The sequence below is a fragment of the Nicotiana sylvestris genome, chromosome 2 (genome assembly GCF_000393655.2).
Source record: "Nicotiana sylvestris chromosome 2, ASM39365v2, whole genome shotgun sequence".
Lineage (NCBI taxonomy): Eukaryota > Viridiplantae > Streptophyta > Magnoliopsida > Solanales > Solanaceae > Nicotiana > Nicotiana sylvestris.
In genome coordinates this window covers 113,056,346-113,078,462 of record NC_091058.1, presented here as the reverse complement: position 1 = coordinate 113,078,462, position 22,117 = coordinate 113,056,346, and the positions used below count along the sequence as shown (strand labels likewise).

The following is a 22,117-nucleotide window of genomic DNA, read 5'->3' as shown; positions in this document are numbered from 1 at the left end:
TAGAATCAGTCAATATGACTGGTTCACAGAAATAAACATAATAACGGGGAAAAATAGAAGAAATTAGTGTCACAAATAGAAACATTTGGGGGTTTAAGCATAGACACGATAGTCAGTCAAGATAGTGAAGAACAATTAGTTTTAACACTGAAAAGTTAGAAAAAAAAACTTTGAAGAAGAGTCTGGGACGAACCCTAATTTCAGAAAGAGTGAAATAAATCGAAGCAGTTGACTAAAACAAAGATTTTCAAGGGAAAACACCTTCTAATACTCGAACCATTTTAGATCTACAAAGATTTGAACATATTCGAATAGTAGCAAAACTAGGGTTTTCAAAAACAGTAGAGGTCAAAGAAAATCGGCCAAAAACTATGGATTCGCACTAAAAGAAATAAGAGGAAACCCATACTAACAAACGAGAAAGGACACAGACAGGCCTATAGACAAATTTTGGCAAGAACCGGGTTGAATCTCCATGAGATTCTCTCAAGGATATATGTAATCAAATAGCCAGGGGATATAGAAGGCTGGTGGTGGTCGGAGAATGCACGGAAACTCCATAGATGGGAGCTTTTCGTCGGTGATGGCGATTATGATTTAGGTTGGGTTGAGAGAGAATTGGAGAGGCTAGAGAAACCAATGACGGCGGAAATGAAAGAGTGAGAGGGGGGAGGTTTAGGGTTGGCTGTTGAATTAAAATGGTAAGTATTGTTATGGACCGTTGATCTAAAAGATCAACGGCCACGATTAAACGGGGTCATTGGGCCGGGCAGGTATAGATTGGGCCTGGGGTTGAAATTGGGCTGGTATATTAAAGGGTTTGGGCTAGTTTAATGGGTTAAGTCCGAAAATAAAAGGAATAAAAGAGCTATTTGTTAAATACTCAATTAATTGATAAAATAATTTTAAAAAATAATTAATAGATTATAAAAAATAATTTTCATGCCTAGAAATATTTTAAAACAATTACTTAGTATTTTAAAAAATACAAAAAACTATTTTGTGGTAAAATAATGTAATAATGCATACATGGACTATAATTGCAAAGTTATTGCAACTATAACCCAAAAATACAAATGTGGCTATTTGTGAAATAATTAAAACTTAGTACAAATACAAATGATAAAATTAAGCCACAAAATTATAAAATCATTTATGATGCAATTAGTAATTTTTTATATAAATAAAAATACTGGGATAAATTAATTAAAACCCTTAAAATGCAGAAATTATGGAAAAAATATTAATTAATGCTAATTCATAGTTTTGGAGGTATATATGCATTTTGAAAAAATATTATAGGAAATAATTAGTATCAACAATGAGCATAAAACTGCATTCCGGACTCACTATGGCCTCTGGCAATTTAAGGTGATGCATTTTGGCCTCACTAATGCCCCTGCAACATTTCAATCCCTTATGCATCAAGTCTTTGGGTCTTATCTCAAAAAGTTCATATTGGTATTCTTCGACGACATTCTAATATATAGTTTGTCTATGGAGTATCATTTGAAACACTTTGCAAGTTGTGTTGCAGCTATTAAGGGAAAAGATCAAAGTGTGCCTTTGCTCAGGATAGAATCGAGTATTTAGGACATGCGATTACTGGTAATGGGGTTGGTACTAATTCTAAACAAGGTAGCTGCAATGTTAGAGTGGCCTCAGCCATAAACTATTAAGGAATTAAGAGGATTCCTTGGTCTTACAAGTTACAACAGAAGGTTTATAAGAAATTATGCTTAAGTCAGTAAACCTCTTACTTCCCTGCTTAAGAAAGGAGCATTTGAATGGAGTGAAGAAGCAACTGAGGCATTCCAAAAATTGAAGAAAGTAATGACTTCTGCTCCTCTACTAGCACTACCGGACTTCAACAAACTTTTCATAGTCGATGTAGATGCATGTGGTACTAGAGTGGGGGCTGTACTTTTGCAAAATAAGCAACTAGTTGCTTACTTAAGTCAAGTTTTGAGCAAGAAGCATCAAGGCCTATCAACTTATGAAAAAGAGTTGATAGCCTTATTAATAGCAGTCGATAAGTGGAGACACTACCTACACCCAAACCACTTCATCATCAGAACTGATCACTTCAGTCTCAAGTTCCTTCAAGACCAAAAGATCATGACCTCTCTTCAGCACAAAAGGATTGACAAAATTAATGGGTCTTAGCTATGAGATACATTACAAGAAGGGCAGTGAGAACACTATAGCTGATGCATTCTCTAGGATGCATGATGTTGGTGCTGAGTGTTGTGAAATCTCTCAAATTCAGCCAAAATGGGTGGAAGAGATCATTAGTAGTTATGATGGAGATCAGGAAGTAACCCAAATCATGACTCAAGTGCTTCTGGATCCTGCTGCAGCAGCCAATGTGATCCTACAAAATGGATTGATGAAGTATAAAGGCAAGGTATGGGTAGGAAATGGTACTCAACTGAGACAACAACTGGTGCAACACATTCACTCTACAGGTCTGGGAGGTCATTCTGGAGTCACTACTACTATGCAAAGGATTAAGGCCATTTTCTATTGGCCTTCTTTGCTAGCTGATATTAAAAAGGTGGTTCTGGAATATGATGTTTGTCAAAGGTGTAAGGGAGAGCATGTAGCTTATCTGGGGCTACTACAACTATTGTCACTTCCTTCTAGACCATGTGAGTATATAATCATGGATTTCATTGAATGTCTCCCTAAGTCTGAGGGGAAGAATATAATCTTCGTTGTTGTGGACGGATTCAGCAAATATGCATATTTCTTATCTCTTTCTCATCCTTTTACTGTTGTACAAGTTGCTAGATTGTTCATGGACAATATCTACAGGCTACATGGGTTGCCTACTAGTATTGTGAGTGACATGGACAAAATATTCTTGAGCTTGTTTTGGAAGGAATTGTTTAAGGGTTTGAAGACATAGTTGAAATTCAGTTTTGCCTATCATCCTCAATTAGATGGGCAATCTGAGAGGGTGAATCAATGCATGGAGAACTATCTGAGATGCATGAGTGGGCACAAACCCAAAGATTGGCACAAATGGTTGTCTCTAGCTGAGTATTGGTATAATTCCAATTACCACACATCTACTCAATCAACCCCTTTCAAGATTTTATATGGATATGACCCTCCTCAACTCTCCTTTGAGCTGGTGATATAGTCTAACGTAGTTGAAGCTGATCAATGGTTGCAGGAAAGGCAAATAATGACTAAGATTCTAAAAGTAAATCTAGAGAAGACACAAAAGAGAATGAAGTTTTATGCTGACAAGAAAAGGACTGAAAGGGAGCTAGAAGTTGGGGATTGGGTTTTCCTCAAGCTTCAACCTTATAGACAGACTAGTGTGGCTATAAGGAGCAACTTGAAGCTAACATCTAAGTATTATGGCCTTTATCAAATGATTAAGAAAATCAGTCATATTGCATATGAGCTTCAATTGCCTCCTTCTGCTAGAATTCACTCTGTTTTTCACATATCTCAGCTGAAGAAAAAAGTAGGATCTCAGGTTCCTCCATCCATTGATCCTCCAGTCTGTTTTGCAGATGGCCAACCTTTAGTAGAGCCTATAACAATCTTGGATAGAAGAATGATGATCAAAAGAGGAAATGCTGCAGTGGTGCAGGTCTTGATGTAGTGGGCAAACTTACTTCCTGAAGAGGCCACTTGGGAAGATTATAGTTTCATTCGGTCGCAGTTTCCAAATTTTAATGAACCTTGAGGACAAGGTTCCTTAAAGGGAGATGGATTGTCATGAATTAAGCTTAGTAGTAGAGGTCCACAGTCTTACTATGTTCAGTTTAGTCCCTATCTTTATTTTCTTGTTTTTACAATTAAGTCCTATTAAATCCCTTCTAGTAGGGACACGAGGTAGTCAATGGTGTAATAGGTTGTTACATTAGAATCCAATGCTGGATTCCTATTTAGCTGGCATATGTACGCATTTTTATCTTAACAGAAATATTATCCAACTTTCTCTCTATCTTCTTCTTCTTTCCCTCTCCTTCCCTATTCTGCTTCTTCACGACTGAGCTTGTTCATAGCTCAGCTCCACACACACACACACACACACACACACACACACACACACACACACACACACACACACACACACACACACATATATATATATATATATATATATATATATATATATATATATATTATAAGTGTGAAGACTTTTACATGAAGTTATTTTACTAAAATATCCTTCAAAAGCTAAACGACTATTCCACCCTTCAATATAACAATATTCCTTTAATATTGTTGAATAAATATATATAAGAGAGAGTTAGGTGTCGTAAACCTTAGCGAACAAAGCTACCTTTACAATAACGTTTTCTATAGACTATTCATGCTAATTAAACATTTGGATAGGCGGATAAGGCAAAACATGACCTGCTCAAATTTTGTGGAAGTACTTACAAAGTCATGAAAGTTTACTCTGCTTATTCAACTGAAATTTGGTCCCTAATCTACTGAATTGCATGTATATAGTTATCACAATATATATAGTTGTCTATAGTTCTTTCATACAATTTAATTCCAAAGAGCTAAAAAAAATTGGCCTAAGTGATTAGTGAACCCCATCAATTTGCTTTATATATAAGTCAAGTAGTTACGATAGTCTTTGACCATAAGTAAAAGAGGAAAAAGTCATACCTGTTTTAGTATGTGGGTGCACATGATCAATGTTGTTTATGCCAGGAACCAAATTCAGGCATTCAGTAACTATAGAGATTAGAGACCAAGCCAGCTAGCACTCTTGCTCGAGTGCTCGACATTGTCACGAGTAAGTGCTTTTTCTTTTTTGATCTTTACCAATTGCACTTGTTGATTGTGAATTCGTTTGATATACATGCCTTCACTAGATGGGGTTTTTTTTTTTTTTGTTGAAAAAAGGAACTGGACTCGCGAGAAAATTGGATACTGAAATTGATGCTTATGGAATTAAAACGATAAGAAAGTTTACAGGACTATTGGTACTCTTGTTGATCTCCTAGTTTGATGGCGTACTCCAAACAAGAGCAAAAGGCAACATAAGATCAAGGTGCAAAAACTAACTCGAGAAGCTTCTTTAATTTCAGTGTTGTGTAGAGATACATGAAAAGGGTCCTGGGCACTCAATCTAGCCTGGATAAGAATAAGTACTATTACTTGACCCAAATTGCAACATTTATGACTAAGCACTGGCTGGAATACTGTGGTTTTGGTTATACATTGTTGAAGTAGGCAGTCCGCCACTAATGAGCCAATTTTTAGCACGTTAATAGGTAAATGTTCAATACCACCATCTAATTAATAAGTAGTACTAAACTATGTTGTATGAACTCGACTAAATAAGGTATTCGTATAGAATTTTTCTCGTTCCTTATATGCGTATTGGTGCAATATATTCACATTCATGTCACAACGAATGGTCTTCTTTAGTCCCAAGTCTGTTCCGTGTTTTACTAGACTAGACTTGAGACTGGCAACCAACTCTTTCTCCAGTGTCAGGAAATCCAAGGAGTGTTAGCTTTAAAGTAACACACGTGTAAACCAGGTGGCTAAGAATCGTTAATAACCATAACTAGACTACATACTCCAACAGTAAATCAGTGCCCAAACCCCCCCCCCCCCCCACTAATCCCATTGTTGCAGTAATATTGCAATCCAGGAAAGATCAAACCACAAAATGCATCTGTAATTGTTTGTTTTGTGGATGTTTCTTTAACCGTTCAACCAAACGAAACGGCCATCCAATATACCCTCGACCGAACACCTAAGCCAAAAGCCCTCTCTCTCTAGTTTTCCAGCCAGGACTGGTAGGAAAAGGATCTGCTAAAAAAAGCCACAATCTTTATTCTAATTCCTACAGCAAAATGAAGATAAAAGTAGTTCATCGAAGTGAACCCCCAACTCAAGAACATCGTATTTCCTATCCAGATACACCCAAGAAGGAAGTTTTTGATGAGGAACCACTTGGAACTCAACTCCCTGAACCTGACCCTGACCCTGACCCTGACCCTGACCCTGAGCCTGCTTCAAGCAAAGACAACAATTTGAGTGTTGTTGATGCTTCCAACCCAATTAACTCTGTAACTCTATCTGCCCAAACTCTCTCATCTTCCTTGCTGGTATTTCTTTTTGCTCTAATTTTGTGCAACTTTTGTTTTGCTTTTTGCCTGTCTTGATTTACTGAATTGATTGTTGGATCTGGGCTCCACTGTTGTTCAGGGTAAAAGAAGGAGGAAGCCCAAGGAGATAATTGATCAGATTTCACCAATTCCCTTCAGGAGGAAGAGGGCAATCAAGAAACAACCTTCTGCTTCTCAATCCAACAATGTGAGATACCCTTCTCTTAAATCAACTATGGATCACTTGATATTTGGTCAAATTTGTTGCCTGGTTATAACCTTACATTTATTCCCTTTTGTTTGCTGATAAAGATTCAACTAATTGCTACAGTAATTTGCAACTCCAAGTCTCTCTAACTGCTCAACCCTCGTTGACAATTAGGATCTCTTCAATTGCAACTTGCATAGACCTGGGACGGGACAATTTTAGCAAACAGGCTGATGTAAAATGAAACCCGCATTGTCTCTAGCCTAAGCCGGCTATCAAGTTACTTAAGCAACCACAACATTTCCCTGTTGAAAAGACCTATTTCTGTTATAGGTTTCTTTAATTAGTCTTTTCAGGTTCTTTGCTTAAATCTGATGTGAACTGGTTCTTATTAGGTACTTGAGCAGTTTAAATAGAGTGGGAATGTAATATGATGTAGAGTTTCTAAAGTAGGAGTGATCACTACAGGAGATGAAACTAGTTGTGACAGCTGAGCACATCATGAATGGAGCTTACTTGATCAGTTTAAATAGAATGGGAATGTAATATGATGTAGAGTTTCTAAAGTAGGAGTGATCACTACAGGAGGTGAAACTAGTTGTGACAGCTGAGCACATCATGAATGGAGCTTAATTGGGGTTGACTTAAAGTTGATTCAAACTCATAAAAAATTTGTGTTTGCAAACTAGAAGTCTAAGTTTGGTCTAGGACTATCTGGAGTGGCTTCAGATTACTCCCATTGGCTAATACTATAACGGGAAGAAATGAGCTTTCAGTTTTTCTGTTATTATTTTGAATAACAAAATAAGTTATCGTTACTGCACAAAATTTAAGATTTATATGAAATGTACAAACTGCATTCTCATCCCACTCCATGATGCCAATACCTCATTAGCTCGCATGGTAGTAATCCCTTTTTCTGGGTATCATTTTCCTTCCTGTTGCATTCGGCATTAAGGTAATATTTCAGAAGATATCTGTTGTTATGCCAATTTTAGATTCAGAAAATAGTTGTGATCTTACATAATTTCCTAAATTGTCTAGTTTTAGTCACATTCCATTACTGTTTATATGTACCAATAAATGAAATTAACAGCTCTATTGCTGTTCCTCTTACTCTTGAGCAGGCAGTAGGTGATGCTGGGGGCAAGTCAATTAGGTGAGTGTGTTTGTACAACATATTCTTTGGCTATTCTTCCACAGTTGTCAACCTTTGATACTTGAGAGTGACAGTTATTTTCTATTTTCATTAAGCACCAAACAAGAGAGATGTACAGCTGATGGGTCTGGTACTGCTACCCAAATGAAATCACCAATCATCATTCGAGCAGAGGAGTTCCTGTCAAATATAGGGAATGAATATCCCAGCTTCATGAAATTATTAGTTAGATCACATGTTGGTAGTTGTTTTTGGATGGTGAGTTTTGTCTAAACAACTTAGCTTTGGATTTAGTTAAGGAAATATTTACTTAACCCTCTAATTTTTGTTTTCTACCATCCATACAATAGGGACTTCCTGTGCCATTCTGCAAGAACCATCTACCGAGAAAGGACACTCCAGTTATTCTTGAAAGCGAGACCGGCGAAGAATTTGAGATAAAGTATATTGCTGAAAAGACCGGACTTAGTGCAGGATGGAGAAAGTATTGCACTGCTCACAAGTTGGTTGAGGGTGATGTTTTAGTTTTCCAACTAGTTGCGCCTACTAGATTCAAGGTGACACTCCAAGTTTCTTCTTTTAAACAGTTTTTTACATGCTTAACTAAGCTTTGTGCATTGTTTATATGCCATACCCTACTAGTCCATCTGCCTGTACAAAGTGTAGCAGATAACTGTGTTTACTGATAAGCGGGATTGATTTTCTTTTTCCCATTTCCTGGCATATAAGAATGATGTCACCATGTAAAACCAACTTATCCACACGTCTATCAAAATTCTGCAACAGGAGTGTGAATTGCAGTAAAAACGATTTCAGCCCGGTGCTGAACTATTCAAGTCCAAACATGAAGAGAAGGCATGTTATTGAGTTCTAGGTTTGTAAAGAGAACTATCATTGTCGTAAGGTTTGTAGGTATCTGTGAAGAGCTTGTCCCCCGTAAAGGATTCATTTTTCCTTGGTCTATGCTGGATCCAGATAGAGATGCTTTTTGCTGTGGTTCACTTCTTGCTTGGTTCCCCAGCGTTGTTCTGCTAAGGCCTCATGAATACTCTCTGGACACTGCCTTATCAACATTACATTAAGCCCCATATGCCTTCGCTTTAGCAGTTGAACAACTGGATCTATAACAGGCAGCCAAGTCCTAGAACTGAAATTAACAGCCTTCGAACTGGCACGGCATCACCATTGATGTGAACCAAGTAAGGTTAAGTAACCTAACTTGTTCTACGCTGGCATAAGATCCATCTAATGATGAGATAAGCAGTCATACCTTGGTTCCTCATGTAGGAAGAGTTCTTTTCATAAAATAATTGAGTCAACTGTGGATAGAGATGGAATTGTAGTTTTATATTATATTTCACACCATTCAGGAAATTGTTGTGACCTAACTTAGCTTGTGTAGCTATATGTCAACATGTGTGTTTAATTCTTTTAAAAATTTGATCAACATTAGATTCTAAGGGAAAACATTGGAGCAAGCAAACTTAATCCTTAAAGGAGCTTCTGTTTACAGGCCAAGCATCTATCAAGGTATCTGTGTACTATTAGTAGAAATTTATTTCTATTTAAACTTTGGGTCACATGGTACCTAAAATTGAGGGCAGGTATGCACTTGTTAGTCTTACTCGAGGAAACATTCTACAAAATACTGTGGATTCTTTGTAAGGTACCAAAGGTAAAAGGATACCAATTAGTCTTGTCATTGAGTGCATGCTTTTACTGCAAAGAATGGTGAAGATGGCAAATGTATGTCGCAATTCCTTTTACTGCAAAGAATGGAGAAGGTGGAAAATGTATGTCGTAGTGGATAAACATAATTATGGCAGACAGACTCATTTGTATGTCACAGTGACAAAGTCTAAACATTTGAAGGTGGGGATGATTATCGACTTTGTGCAACAGCTGTTTATTAGGGGTATAGAGAATCACAAATACAGTTATTTCTGTAGCAGCACCTGATATTTACCTGATCAACTTTACAGACTTGAGAGTCAACTTCTGATTGAATTAGGGCTACTAAAAACTGCTCTATGAATTTATATGAATTGTTATCCAGCTAACAGCATATCCGTTGCAAGTGATGATGGTTTTCATCATAGGCCTATTATCAGATATTATACGACATCTCAGTATGAATTGTCACCATGAAGTGAAACAGATATGTGGAAATTGAAGGAAATTTTTTCTAACTGCAAATTCACAGATCTTTAGCAGCAATCTTAATCTAAACTTTGTTTGAATTCATAGGTGTACGTCATAAGAGCGAATGATCTAAAGGAGGTGGATGGCGCTCTTAGCCTTCTAAATTTGGATGCACCTCCCAAGCAAAGTGATGCAGGTCAGTAAGCACCGTTCACATTCTGTTAAATGTAGTATATTTTGCGGTTTTTTGTGGTCCTTCTAAGCAACTTGTTTCCAACTTGTGACATGTCAGAGGGAGCTCCTGCTCATAACTTAAAGAAGCGTCAAAAGAAGTCTCTTCCCTTAACTGTTGTGCATAGGAGGAGACGAAAGGCGGATCTGAGTAAACAACTTCTGGCACTGGAGGCACAGTCGGGAAATGATAGCGATGAGGTTGCTTCAGAAATTTTAGAGGGCTCAAGGTCCTCTGGACTTGCTGTTAATTTTAGAGACATTAAGAACCTTGAGGAGTTCCACATTTTGGTGAATGGAGTATGCATAGACTCTGAACTTCCTGAAGATATAAGAAGAAAGTACTACGAGTTATGCTGCAATAAAAGCGCTTTTCTTCATGATCGTCTTCTACAAGGCCTTCATTGTAAGTTGGTTGCTGGTGTGATTTTTGAAGTCGTCAACATTGCTGATGCGATAAGAGCTTGCAAGCTCACCACCAAGCGTACGGAATTTGATATATGGGATAAGTCATTGAAATCTTTTGAACTTCTAGGCATGAATGTTGGATTTCTGAGGACTCGTCTGCGCTGGTTGGTGAGTCTTGCATTCGATTCAGAAGGTGCTTCAGACACCAAGAGGTACTGGGAAGCTAAAAACGAGTGGTCTCGAGCTGAAGATGAGATAAGGAATCTTGAAACAAAACTTGTGGAACTGAAAAAAACTTCTGAAAAATATGGTGCTGATGTTGAGGCTCTGAAATCAAAAGCTGAGAGCTATGAGCTTATGTTCCAAGGAGAAGTTAATGCCCCATGGTAGTGTTCTCTATGTTTCAACTTTATTTTAAGCAGTATGCAGCAAATGGAGAATGTTGTTAGTAACTCTTAGTAACACTTAGAGAGCTTGATAATTGTACTTTTGACTGCTAAACTCTGCTGTTATTGTGTTGAAGTACTATGTAAGGTAGACCCTTGTGGTTCGGCCCTTTTCCGGACCCCGCGCATAGTGGGAGCTTTAGTGCACTGGGCTGCCCTTTACTATGTAAGCCTGAAGACCTAGCTAAGATTTTCCAAGGACTGGTTTGCCAACATTTTCGAGACTCTATGATCACTGTTTAAGTTTTGTTTGATCATTGGAGTAAAACAAAATTTTCCAAAGGATTGTTTAATACTACCTCCGCTATAATTTTAAATGTTGTTTTAGACAAACAAATTTAGTCTGAAATAAGTGGCACTTTAGACAATTAAGAAAGCGTTAAATTTTCTTTTTAAGTATGTGATGTATACAAATTTTTAGAAGTTTTTCAACAGTTATTATTCATTTTTTTGAGAAGAATAAATGGTAATTTTGTCAAACAAGTTTTTTTTATTAATACTAGTAATTAAAGTGATTTTTCAATGTATGTGCAAAAATCGTCAACGTTGTTTAAAATCGTCAACTATGTGAAACAAAGCAATTTTATCCTTCGTTAAAATAAGTATCTCGTTTCTATTCCTGCTGTTACTAAAATGGCTCGATTTATCTTTTATGGTTAAAAGACAAATTCAAATAACAATAAGCAATCAGAACTTTGAAAAAGAAAAAATTTAATACTATTTCAAAAATACCTTCCAAAAAGTTATGAAATTGGGCTATTCGCAAACTATACAGAGACTGCCAATTCTGGTACTTGGCCTAGATATACTCAACCATTGCCTGGTGGCTCGTATAACACCATAATTGATTTGACATTTTAAAAATAAGGAGAAACAAGCAAACATTAATATAACAACTATGGTGAATTGGTGATTCTGATTGTTGAAGGTAAACGAATTGTAACTGGGTTGACACTAAACCGAACGAGAACCTTTAAATATAAGGGTTATAATGAGGACTTAGCAAAATGGTTAATTAGGATAATCAAGGATTGTCGCTAATTTTCTCTGGCACTATGCGTTTATTTGTTGAATTTTTTAACTTTTCTTTTAAAAATTTGTTTATTGCATAGAAACATTGTCAAAGGGAAAACGGAAGGACAATGGGACTTAAATCCATATCTACTATGTGGTAAATTCTCACACATATTCTTTTATTGTTGTTGAATTTTGAAAACTTCACTTGTAAAATATTTTTTTTTCTTTTCATCCATTTCATATAATGTGATATTATATGATAGGGCGTGGGGTTAAATAGATAAAACAGTAACAAAATTGGTGGGGCTGACAGGGGCGAAGCTATATTGGTCCAAGGATAGTCAACTGAATTACTTTCGCCGAAAAATATTACTTATTATTGATTACAAAATATACTTTAAACAATTTTCCGGCTTCAAAAAGAGGAAGCTTCTTTGCAAAATGACTTCTGAGGAAAAGAGTAGCTAAGTACGTTTTGACCGGCAGTTCCCACGCTATCGCATTATCTCACAGTAATATTCTTCTAACACAGGAAAATTCAATTGCACGTTTATCAATTTCTCAGTCAGATTCAGATTGGGAAAAGTGAAATTTAATTTGGAGGTTTGTGCTTCTTCCCTTCCAGCTGTTCCCCCTCTGTCATTTTGACTGTTTGACTTCCTTCTCTATTCTTTAATACTAATACTAATAAATAACAATATGGTTGGAAAAAAACAAGGAAATTAAAAATAATTTGTCATGTACTATACTAGTATTAGTAGTATTTAGGAACAATAATACTACAGTATGCACTAAGTATTAAATAGCATGTCAACATATTGAATTGAGTAAAATGGAATCAAGAATTCATTGCAAGGGAAAAGAGCAGTGGGGGTCGCCTTCTCAATAAATCATTATAGAGCCGCAATGCACTATAGCTGTCATTTCATCTGGAAATTTTGGGATGAAAATTATGATTCAACAATCTCATTTGCCAATTTTCTAAAAAAACCCCAACTTCTACTAGTACATATTTAACAGTAGATTGAAACGAAAGAACACCATAGGACAAATGATGAGCTTTAGGCTTCTAACCACATATAAATCAGAATCTGTATGATTCTCCCAAAATTGAACCAAAAAACAGAAGCCTTTTCATCCCCAAAATACCTTCTTAAAATCTTTGTTATGCCCACTGCAGATAATATGATCAATTAAAACGACACTCCATATCTCTACAACTGGATCCACTACCAGAGCCATTGTATGTTTCCTGCAGAAAAGAACACTCATCAAATTCTTGATTTTACTAGACAAAAAAAAATCCTCTATTTTTTATACTTTTTTTTTTGGCATAAATGTACCTACCTGGGAATTGTTGGTGCCATGAACTAGCTCGTCAGACCTTTTTTCTTCATTTTTCTTGTCGATTTTCTTGGACCCAATATGAGATTTTTTAAGGCCAAGTAGACCTTTCCACCTAGTCGTAGAACTACTACTTTTGGGTATCCTCAAAGTAAAATCATCTTCGTCATTATTAAGGAGTTCATCTCTTAGAGTAGTAGTAGTACTACTACTACTACTACTACTCTTCTTCTCTTTGAAAGGCAAAAGTCTACCTTTAGAGAAAAGCTCGTCAGCACCAGTAATTATAGAATGATTAGCGACGGAGAATTCAAAGTCAGAGGAAACAGGAGCATCTCTGTAATACGATGTCGTATCATTCTTCATCATGTGCTGATGATGTTGTTGTTGAGATGAATCGATGAAGTCAGTAGAGAAAGAGATTCTAGGACTAGTCATTGAAGAAAATAACTTGTGGTGGTCAGCGGTGTTATTTTTGTAAGCATGCCATGAATGAAGGGGAGAAGTATGAGACCAACATATTGGTACTAATCTGAGGTGGTATTGCAAAATAAGACCCCCAACCACCCTGACCCTAGGGGACCCTCTTTCTCTGTTACTAGTAGATGTTTGTATTTATATAGAGGCCCTGCGATCTTGGAGTGACAACAACCAAGGGGTAGACGGACCTTTTCCTTTACGCAAAATACAAATTTGGTCAGGTAATCCAAAACTAATAAAGTTGCTGGCTATATTCTTGGAAATTGCTAAAAATATACAATTTTCAATATTTTAAAGTTATATATGCATCCGATATTCAAAATTCATTTGGTTGATTAATTCAAATTTAATATGCATAAGGCCCACTAAAACATTACCTACCAAAAAGGTTCTCCCTCCAGTCCACTATAATTTTTTCACATATCAACAAGGAATTGCCCTAAGACCCTGGGAGTATACTTTCAATAAATAAATTAAGATTATAAAGTCAATTTTATTATTAATTAATGCTAAAAGGTGAATTCCTTAATATATATATATATATATATATATATATATATATATATATATAAATAATTAAAATGGACCGCAGGAAGTATTCTATTTTTCGAATTAATTCGAAAACATCTGGTTAAAAATGAAAGAATCTTATCATGTGTACTTCTAATAGGCCTGTGCACGGATCGGATCGGATTTAGCACATTTTGGATTTAAATTTCGGATTTCGGATTCTAGAAAATGCAATCCGAATCTGAATCCGAATTATATCGGATTGGATCGGATTTTAAAGTTTGGATCAGATCGGATTTCGGATATTATTATGCCTCAAAGTTGCAAACTACTATGTATATTTTCTTTGTAAAAGAGGTAATACATTAAGAAAAATTCATGTTTATGCAATTATGAGAGTACTATGGTGTCAATATAGCTAAATCTAATAATTGTAAAGGTAATAATTTGGAGGAAAATATAAAGGAATTACTGACTATCCGAAATTAAAGTATAGTATTTATACATTGCCTAATAATTTCGGATCGTTAAAATGTATTTTAATTTGGTGAATTCGATCGTTAAAATGTTCGACACTAAATTCAATGTATTTTGAAGCTTATGAGTTCTAACTATACTTATTGAATTTTCACAGTAAAATATAGATGGCGCAGAAAATATCTATATGGTCATTTTAGATGAACCGGGTGCCGAAGTACTGGATCCGGCTCCTGCTTCAAAAGAAATACTCCACTGTAATGTGTTAGAGGGGATGTTTTTTGTAAGTTTTGACCATAAAATGGATGTACATGGACGTCATATCAAGATGTGATATGGGTTTTTGGCGTCACGTGTGTGTTTGGCATTGAGTGATAAATCTAAAGTGTTTCCTCTGACCATTAAATCTTGGATAGAATCCGATGGCAAAGGAACTGCCAATTTGTCACTTCATTATGTTTTCATTCATTGGAATCAAAATGTGGTTCTTTTTTACAAGTAGTATCTTAATAGGTATAAAAAAAATGACATTTTTATATATAGCGTCACTATATATTAATGTTAACTGTGTCGTTAATGTATAACGCTCAGTATTTGAGCGTTATATATAAAAAGCTGACACTAACAGGTATAGCGTCCAAAAACCCGACGTTATATTTTTAAAAATCGAGATGTCTTCTTCAAGACAACGATTCTGTTTCTTCTTCCTCAATATTTTACATATTCTTCTTCTTGGTCCCCCACTCTCATACCCGCTGCCCCACCATTTTAAAAAAACAAAATTTGGGTCCTCCGTCACATAAAAGGTGAAGAACGTAGGTCTCACATTCGAGTAGAGCTTCGTATTATTGTTGATTCACACTTCCGGAGTCAAAATTTCAATCTATTTGCTTTCCGAAAATTCTAAATCGAGGTATTTCGGTTTATTTTAAGTTGAAACTTTTATAATAATGCATATTATTTGATTTGTATGTGTTCTATTTCGGTTTGTGTTTTTTTTCCGAAACTAGTATGTTAAATTTATCCGAATTTAATATTAGTGTTTTATAAAAAAATATAAATTTGTCAAAAATTTGTTTGTTAATATCCTGATTTATATATGTGTTTTCATGCCGTTTTGTGTTTTATTTGCAATTAAATTTATTTGTTATTTATGTTTAGTTTAGATTATTTCTTAGCATAGTAAAATCTAGACCTTTTTAGCGTAGTAAAATATAGACCCTTTTAGCGTAGTAAAATTTAGAGCCTTTTTAGCGTAGTAAAATGTAGACCCGTTTAGCGTAGTAAAATTTAGAGCCTTGTAGCGTAGTAATGTGTAGTATTTTAGCTTAGAATTCCTTTTGTTTAAGTATCTTATACTGGTAGTTGAAAATGCAAACTTTGTACAATTAAGTTAATAATTGTATCAACACACATAATTACTAATGTTAATTTGGTGCCACTAGGCCTCAAAATATCGAGTCTGAAACCCATATATATATATATATATATAATTTGTACAATTAAGTTATTAAAAATATGAATTTAAATTATAAAACAAACACATAATTATTAATGATAGTTTGGTGCCACTAGGCCTCAAAATATCGAGCCCGGAACCCATATATATATATATATATATATATATATATATATATATATATATATATATATATATATATATATATATATATATGTGTGTGTGTGTGTGTGTGTGTGTGTGTGTGTGTGTGTGTGTGTGTGTGTGTGTGTGTGTGTGTGTGTGTGTATTTAAATTATAAAACAAACACATAATTATTAATGATAGTTTGGTACCCCTGGGCCTCAAAATATCGAGTCCAGAACCCATAGGTATATGTGTGTGTGTGTGTGTGTGTATATATATAAAAATTATACAATTAAGTTATTAAAAAATATGAATTTAAGTTATAAAACAAACACATAATTATTAATGATAGTTTGGTGCCACTAGGCCTCAAAATATCGAGCGCGAAACCCATAGGTATATATATATATAATTTGTACAATTAAGTTATTAAAAATATGAATTTAAATTATAAAACAAACATATAATTATTAATGATAGTTTGGTGCCATTGGGCCTCAAAATATCGAGTCCGGAACCCATAGGTATATATATATATATATAATTTGCACAATTAAGTTATTAAAAAATATGAATTTAAATTATAAAACAAACACATAATTATTAATGATAGTTTGGTGCCACTGGGCCTCAAAATATTGCGCCTGGAACCCATATATATAATTATATATATATAATTTGTACAATTAAGTTATTAAAAATATGAATTTAAATTATAAAACAAACATATAATTATTAATAATAGTTTGGTGCCACTGGGCTTCAAAATATATATATATATATATACGTACAATTAAGTTATTAAAAAGTATGAATTTAAATTATAAAACAAACACATAATTATTAATGATAGTTTGGTGCTACTGGGATTCAAATATCGAGCCTGGAACCCATAGGTATAATTTTTGTATAATGCTAAAAATTGTGTATCTCAAAAAATTAATATTTAATATACAGATTAAAATACAATTAGTGTTGTTTTAATTTACAGTTGACGACATGGACGCGACTATACATCCCGGCCCTCGGACATTGGATCTATTAGCCCTACAGCCCCCGCATAGATCCGAGTATATATGGGACGGACATTTGCTTATGCAAACTTTCCGGGCCAGGAGAGTGGATCTATTGTGGGATTTTTGAGTCATAGAGTTCTACTTCCCCGCGTGGTCCATTACCTGGAGGAGATGAGATTATATAGGATTATTAGGATTGGTCGGATACAGCTCGACCAGGCTTTGATCACGGCCTTGATTGAGCGGTGACGACCGGAGACGCACACTTTCCATCTGCCCGTCGGCGAGGCCACCATCACACTCCAGGACGCTGAGATTTTATATGGCTTGTCCGTTGATGGCTTGCCTGTTTTACTGCCTGCGACCATAAGATATTATTCGTGACAGTCTTATTGGGATATGTTGCACATGCTCATGGGTTTCAGGCCGGAGGACGAGACTGTAGCGTCTGGGTCCAGTTGTATGTAGTTGGTCCCCATTAGAGACCACCTGGAGCAGATCCACCATACTATCACCGACGAGTCAGCGGAGGTGGATGTACAACGATATATGAGGGTGTTGTTGCTCCTTCTACTTGGGGGTCTTGTTCCCGAACACTTCGGGGAACCTAGTGAGCCTCCGTTTTCTGCATCATATTGGTCGGTTTGAGGATACAGTCATCTACAACTGGGGTGGTGTTGTCATCTCATATTTGTATAGGCAGATGTGTCGGGATTTTATCGGCACACAGAGAGACGTTGGTGGCTTTCTTCCGCTTCTACAGGTGACAACATATTCAAATAATATGTCCATTAGTTACAATTCTACCTAGTTATAGTTAATCTTATACTTTACATCAACTTTGTATGTTAGGTTTGGGCCTGGGAGCGATTTCTGCAGTTTCAGCCACTCTACCACAGCTACCGGCTAATGTAGAAATTTTGCATCTCCTTCTAGCCTGTAGGTGGTTTTTGCGTCGTACTCTTGCACGAGAGTATAATGCCCATCATATTCTCCCCCTCTACAGGGATGTGTTGGATCTGTTGGAGGATGCACATGTGAATATCTAACTAAACTTACCTGTTATAGATTAACTTAGTGTTGCGCATACTAACGGCTTGTGTTCTTATTTGATAGTTCATCTGGATGTCGTACAGCGATGAGGTGATAGGTACCCTGCCAGCGTATTGCAAGTTCGGCCGACATATTTGGAGGGCTTCTGTCCAGCTCATATGCCTCGATATTGTTGAGCATCATGCCTCCGAGCGGGTATTTTATCAGTTTGACATGCCACAGCCTATACCGAGTCCACGAGCTGGACGTTCCTGACGAGCTGGTGGTGCCGGACAACATGGTCGTGGGCGGAGAGGAGGTGATCCCCAGCAAGGGCGTTGAGGCTTCTGCTGATGATGTTGCTGCTGATATGGCAGGTGGCATGCATGAGACGGACATGCCGTCTTACAACCTTGGAATTTATCGCACTCCAGTGCCATCGCAGGTGACCCCACCGGGTCAATTATTGATCACGGGCTCGTATATTCAAGGAGTGGATTGGGTAGATACTTCCCAAGCCCGTCTACTATTGATGATGAGCGACCGACCCGAGATTTTTATAGTGGGCGCCAACTGAGTTATGGCTCCACATCACATGCGCAGGTATGAGTTTATTAGTATTGAATTTGAATTAGTTTTAACTGTAACTTATTTATTTTCTTTAAATTTATTAATTTCCTTTTTAAGGCTTCATGCGATGCTGCGACAAATGACTACATTCAGGATCCAGACACGATGATGGTAAGACAATATAAATTGTTGTGAATTATTATGTAGTTTTCTATACTAAGTTTCATATTATTATGTAGGCTTTTACTGGACCTGACTATAACACCGATACATGTCATCCTGCGCCGCATCCGGCTATAAAGAGACGACTTGATGATGATGATCCTGATAGTGCACCCGGGCGGGAGGGGATTCGGCTCAGGCCAACGGTTGCATTGAGACACACCGGATGCGGGACACATTGATTCGTCCTTTTTTTTTATTGGTGTAAATAATATTTTTGTATACATTAACAACAATATTTAATCGAATATGCCCATTACTTTTTTTAGTTCCTCATTCGTTTGATAGTTTCATATAACAACACAAGCACTTAAACTTAACTTTCACTTCAATTAAAATAAAATTTAGTACAACAAACAAGGAAAACATTACTACACCACAAACACAAGCACAAACACAAACATAGCAGGCCAACATAATAAAAATACATGAAATATGAAAAATACACTAAACACATACATGCCAATGTTTAGCTCCGGTTGCCATTTATTCTCCGCTCCAACCACTTAAATCGTTCTTCCAGTTGTTCTTTTTCTTCTTCTACCTCTTTCAGTTTTGCCTTCACCTCCGCAAGTTCCCGTTTATATATTTTTTTTTACGTTCCTTTTGTGCTTCACAATTCCATTGTGTTTTCCATTTTTCTTCTTCCACCTCCTTCAGTTTCGCCCTCAAGTTTGCAATAATTGTATTGCTTTCTTTTTCATATTCCCATTGTCTTAAACACCCATTATGAAGATACTGCAGTTGTTCTCTGTAGCATTTCTGATAACATGGTTCATCAACCCATTCCTCAAAATCACAAATAGGTTTGCTGGGAACCTTGTAAACTGGTTCATATAGTGCCAGTAGCGGCGTCCAACTTCACCACTGTCCCAACAATTTTGCATCAAACATGTTTTTCCACACTTGCACTTTGGTAGACGAAGAGGTTGAGCCATTTGTGAAATATTTGCTTTTAGTAAAAAAAACCTTACTTTTAATGAAATATTTACTTTTAGTAAATTTTGAGCACACAAAATAACTCCAATGATCCCGTTATTTATAGGCGAGACAACACACACATAACGTAGTGTTCACCCGCGCTAAATACATAATGTACTATCTAATGGCACTATATTTTGCATGTTAAATATCATGATGCTGACAAGACAACTTTATGTCAGCTGGTCAGCTTTTTCAGTTCGACAAGACCACACACACATAACGTAGTATTCAACCACGCTAAATACATAACGTACTATCTAATGGCGCTATATTTTGCGTGTTAAATATCATGATGTTGACAAGATAACTTTATGTCAGCTGGTCAGCTTTTTCAGTTCGATAAGACAACACACACATAACGTAGTGTTCAACCGTGCTAAATACATAATGTACTATCTAATGATGCTATATTTTGCGTGTTAAATATCATGATGTTGACAAGACAACTTTATGTCAGTTGGTCAGCTTTTTCAGTTCGACAAGACAACACACACAAAACTGTATATTTAACCGCGCTAAATATACAGATAAATTTATTAAATTATTATTTAAATAGGTAAAATGGGAAAGTACAAATCATAATTAACAAGTATAATTTTATTTCATAAATCTTGCAACATAGACATAACAACTAATTATTACAACATCAACTCATGGGTAGTTAGGTACACTAGAAGAACACCCATCACGAGCTTGATTAGTTTTGCCACCCAAACCAGCTGAAGGACATTTACGACGGTCTTGTCCTGTTTTCGAGCATATACCACATTTGCGCGCATAAACAGTATCACTAACATCCATTTGGTTCCGTATACGTGTATTCTGGTATTCCTGGACTCCGCTTAAGCTTCCATTCAACAACTGTCCCAGGGATAAAGTGTTGCAGTGCGACCATGTACTTTGGCAGAGATGCAAATGACTTATCCCAATTATCGTAGACAATTTCAAACGCTCGTTTGTGCCCGAGAAATGCCTTTCTTTTCGTAATGGTATGGCCATATTCCTGGTGGACTGATGTAATGCACTCTTTGATTTTATACCTTATGAACGCTTCGAGGTGCGAAACAAGTACAAGAGAAATCAAGTCAATATCCAAGTTGAAGTGATTCCCGTTGAATGTGTCCATTTCGCATGTGTGAGTGGGAATGTATTTACCTACTTTCCACATACCTGTCTTCTTCTTGGTCGCACGCAACATCTAATTACATGGCCAAAACCACCTGCGACAAACAACCTTGTATACCATCGGACTTGACTCCCATACCTGCATCTCACGACACTCTTTTACATTGTGTATTTTACAAGCCCTGCTTCCGCGCGCTTTATCAGGAAAAAAGCATCCCCGTTGCAAGCACCGTTGGTCTAGACTCATCCCACATTGTTGTTCGGATTTCATCAAAATCCCTTGTGAGAGCTTCCACATCCGACACGGTTGGCAAGTTATCAATGTAAGGAATCTCCCTTGAATAAAACGGCACTTCGGACTAGTACACTCTTCGTCTAGGGGGTCTCTCTTCAAATTAGGCCCTTCCTCCTCATCCTGCACATCACCATCCTCACGAGGAAAGGGTGTCTCGTCTCCGGATTCATCAACATTGTTATCGTATTCATTGTTCTGTTCCTCACTCTGTGCATCTGCCAGATCCCGATGTAATACGTCATTTTCGGGCAATTGAGTGAGTATAGGTGGTTCAACTTGCCCGTTTTCACTGCACAACCAACAAAAATATAGCCACTGAATTAGTAAATGCTTTCCATATGGCTATATCACTTCACTTACAAGTCGTAATGTGATGAAATTCCATGATGGACGTTTTCAATTAGGTGATGACTACCGGATGAGCCACTTGTAAAATTCATATCCGGCCGGTACTCCCTATTAAATATATGAGCGTTAATACAAATTCAATACACCAAAAATATACATAATTAACACAAATAAAAATTGAAGTTTATCACTCGTCTTGTGAATTATGAAAAGCAGGGTATAAATTATTTTCTCGCTGCTCATTCGCCGGCGGTGATAAGTTTAAATCAAGGAAAATTCTTTCATCCGGAACATGTCCGGCAAAAACTGATCCAGAATAACCACCCGATGACTGGGGGTTATCTCTACTACGCACAACCTCATTTTTTGGAACGTCTTCGACCTTCACGTACATCTCCAACATTGTGATTACAA

The 22,117-nt window shown here is 36.5% G+C and overlaps 2 protein-coding genes across 2 annotated transcripts; one reads left to right on the top strand and one right to left on the bottom strand.

Annotated features, from left to right (window-relative positions):
- The first annotated feature begins 5,389 nt into the window (after positions 1-5,389).
- Positions 5,390-10,913, top strand: LOC104248513 (B3 domain-containing protein Os01g0234100-like). The gene is made up of 7 exons (XM_009804779.2): positions 5,390-6,104; positions 6,205-6,312; positions 7,440-7,471; positions 7,567-7,729; positions 7,822-8,028; positions 9,719-9,809; positions 9,906-10,913. Exons 1-7 carry the CDS (start codon positions 5,850-5,852, stop codon positions 10,640-10,642), a joined length of 1,593 nt encoding a protein of 530 aa, XP_009803081.1. The 5' UTR covers positions 5,390-5,849; the 3' UTR covers positions 10,643-10,913.
- A 1,651-nt stretch (positions 10,914-12,564) lies between these two features.
- LOC104248512 (uncharacterized) lies at positions 12,565-13,632 on the bottom strand. Its single transcript, XM_009804778.2, has 2 exons — positions 13,063-13,632; positions 12,565-12,967 (listed from the first exon to the last, which is right to left on the bottom strand). Exons 1-2 carry the CDS (start codon positions 13,495-13,497, stop codon positions 12,905-12,907), a joined length of 498 nt encoding a protein of 165 aa, XP_009803080.1. The 5' UTR covers positions 13,498-13,632; the 3' UTR covers positions 12,565-12,904.
- Between the last annotated feature and the right edge of the window lie 8,485 nt (positions 13,633-22,117).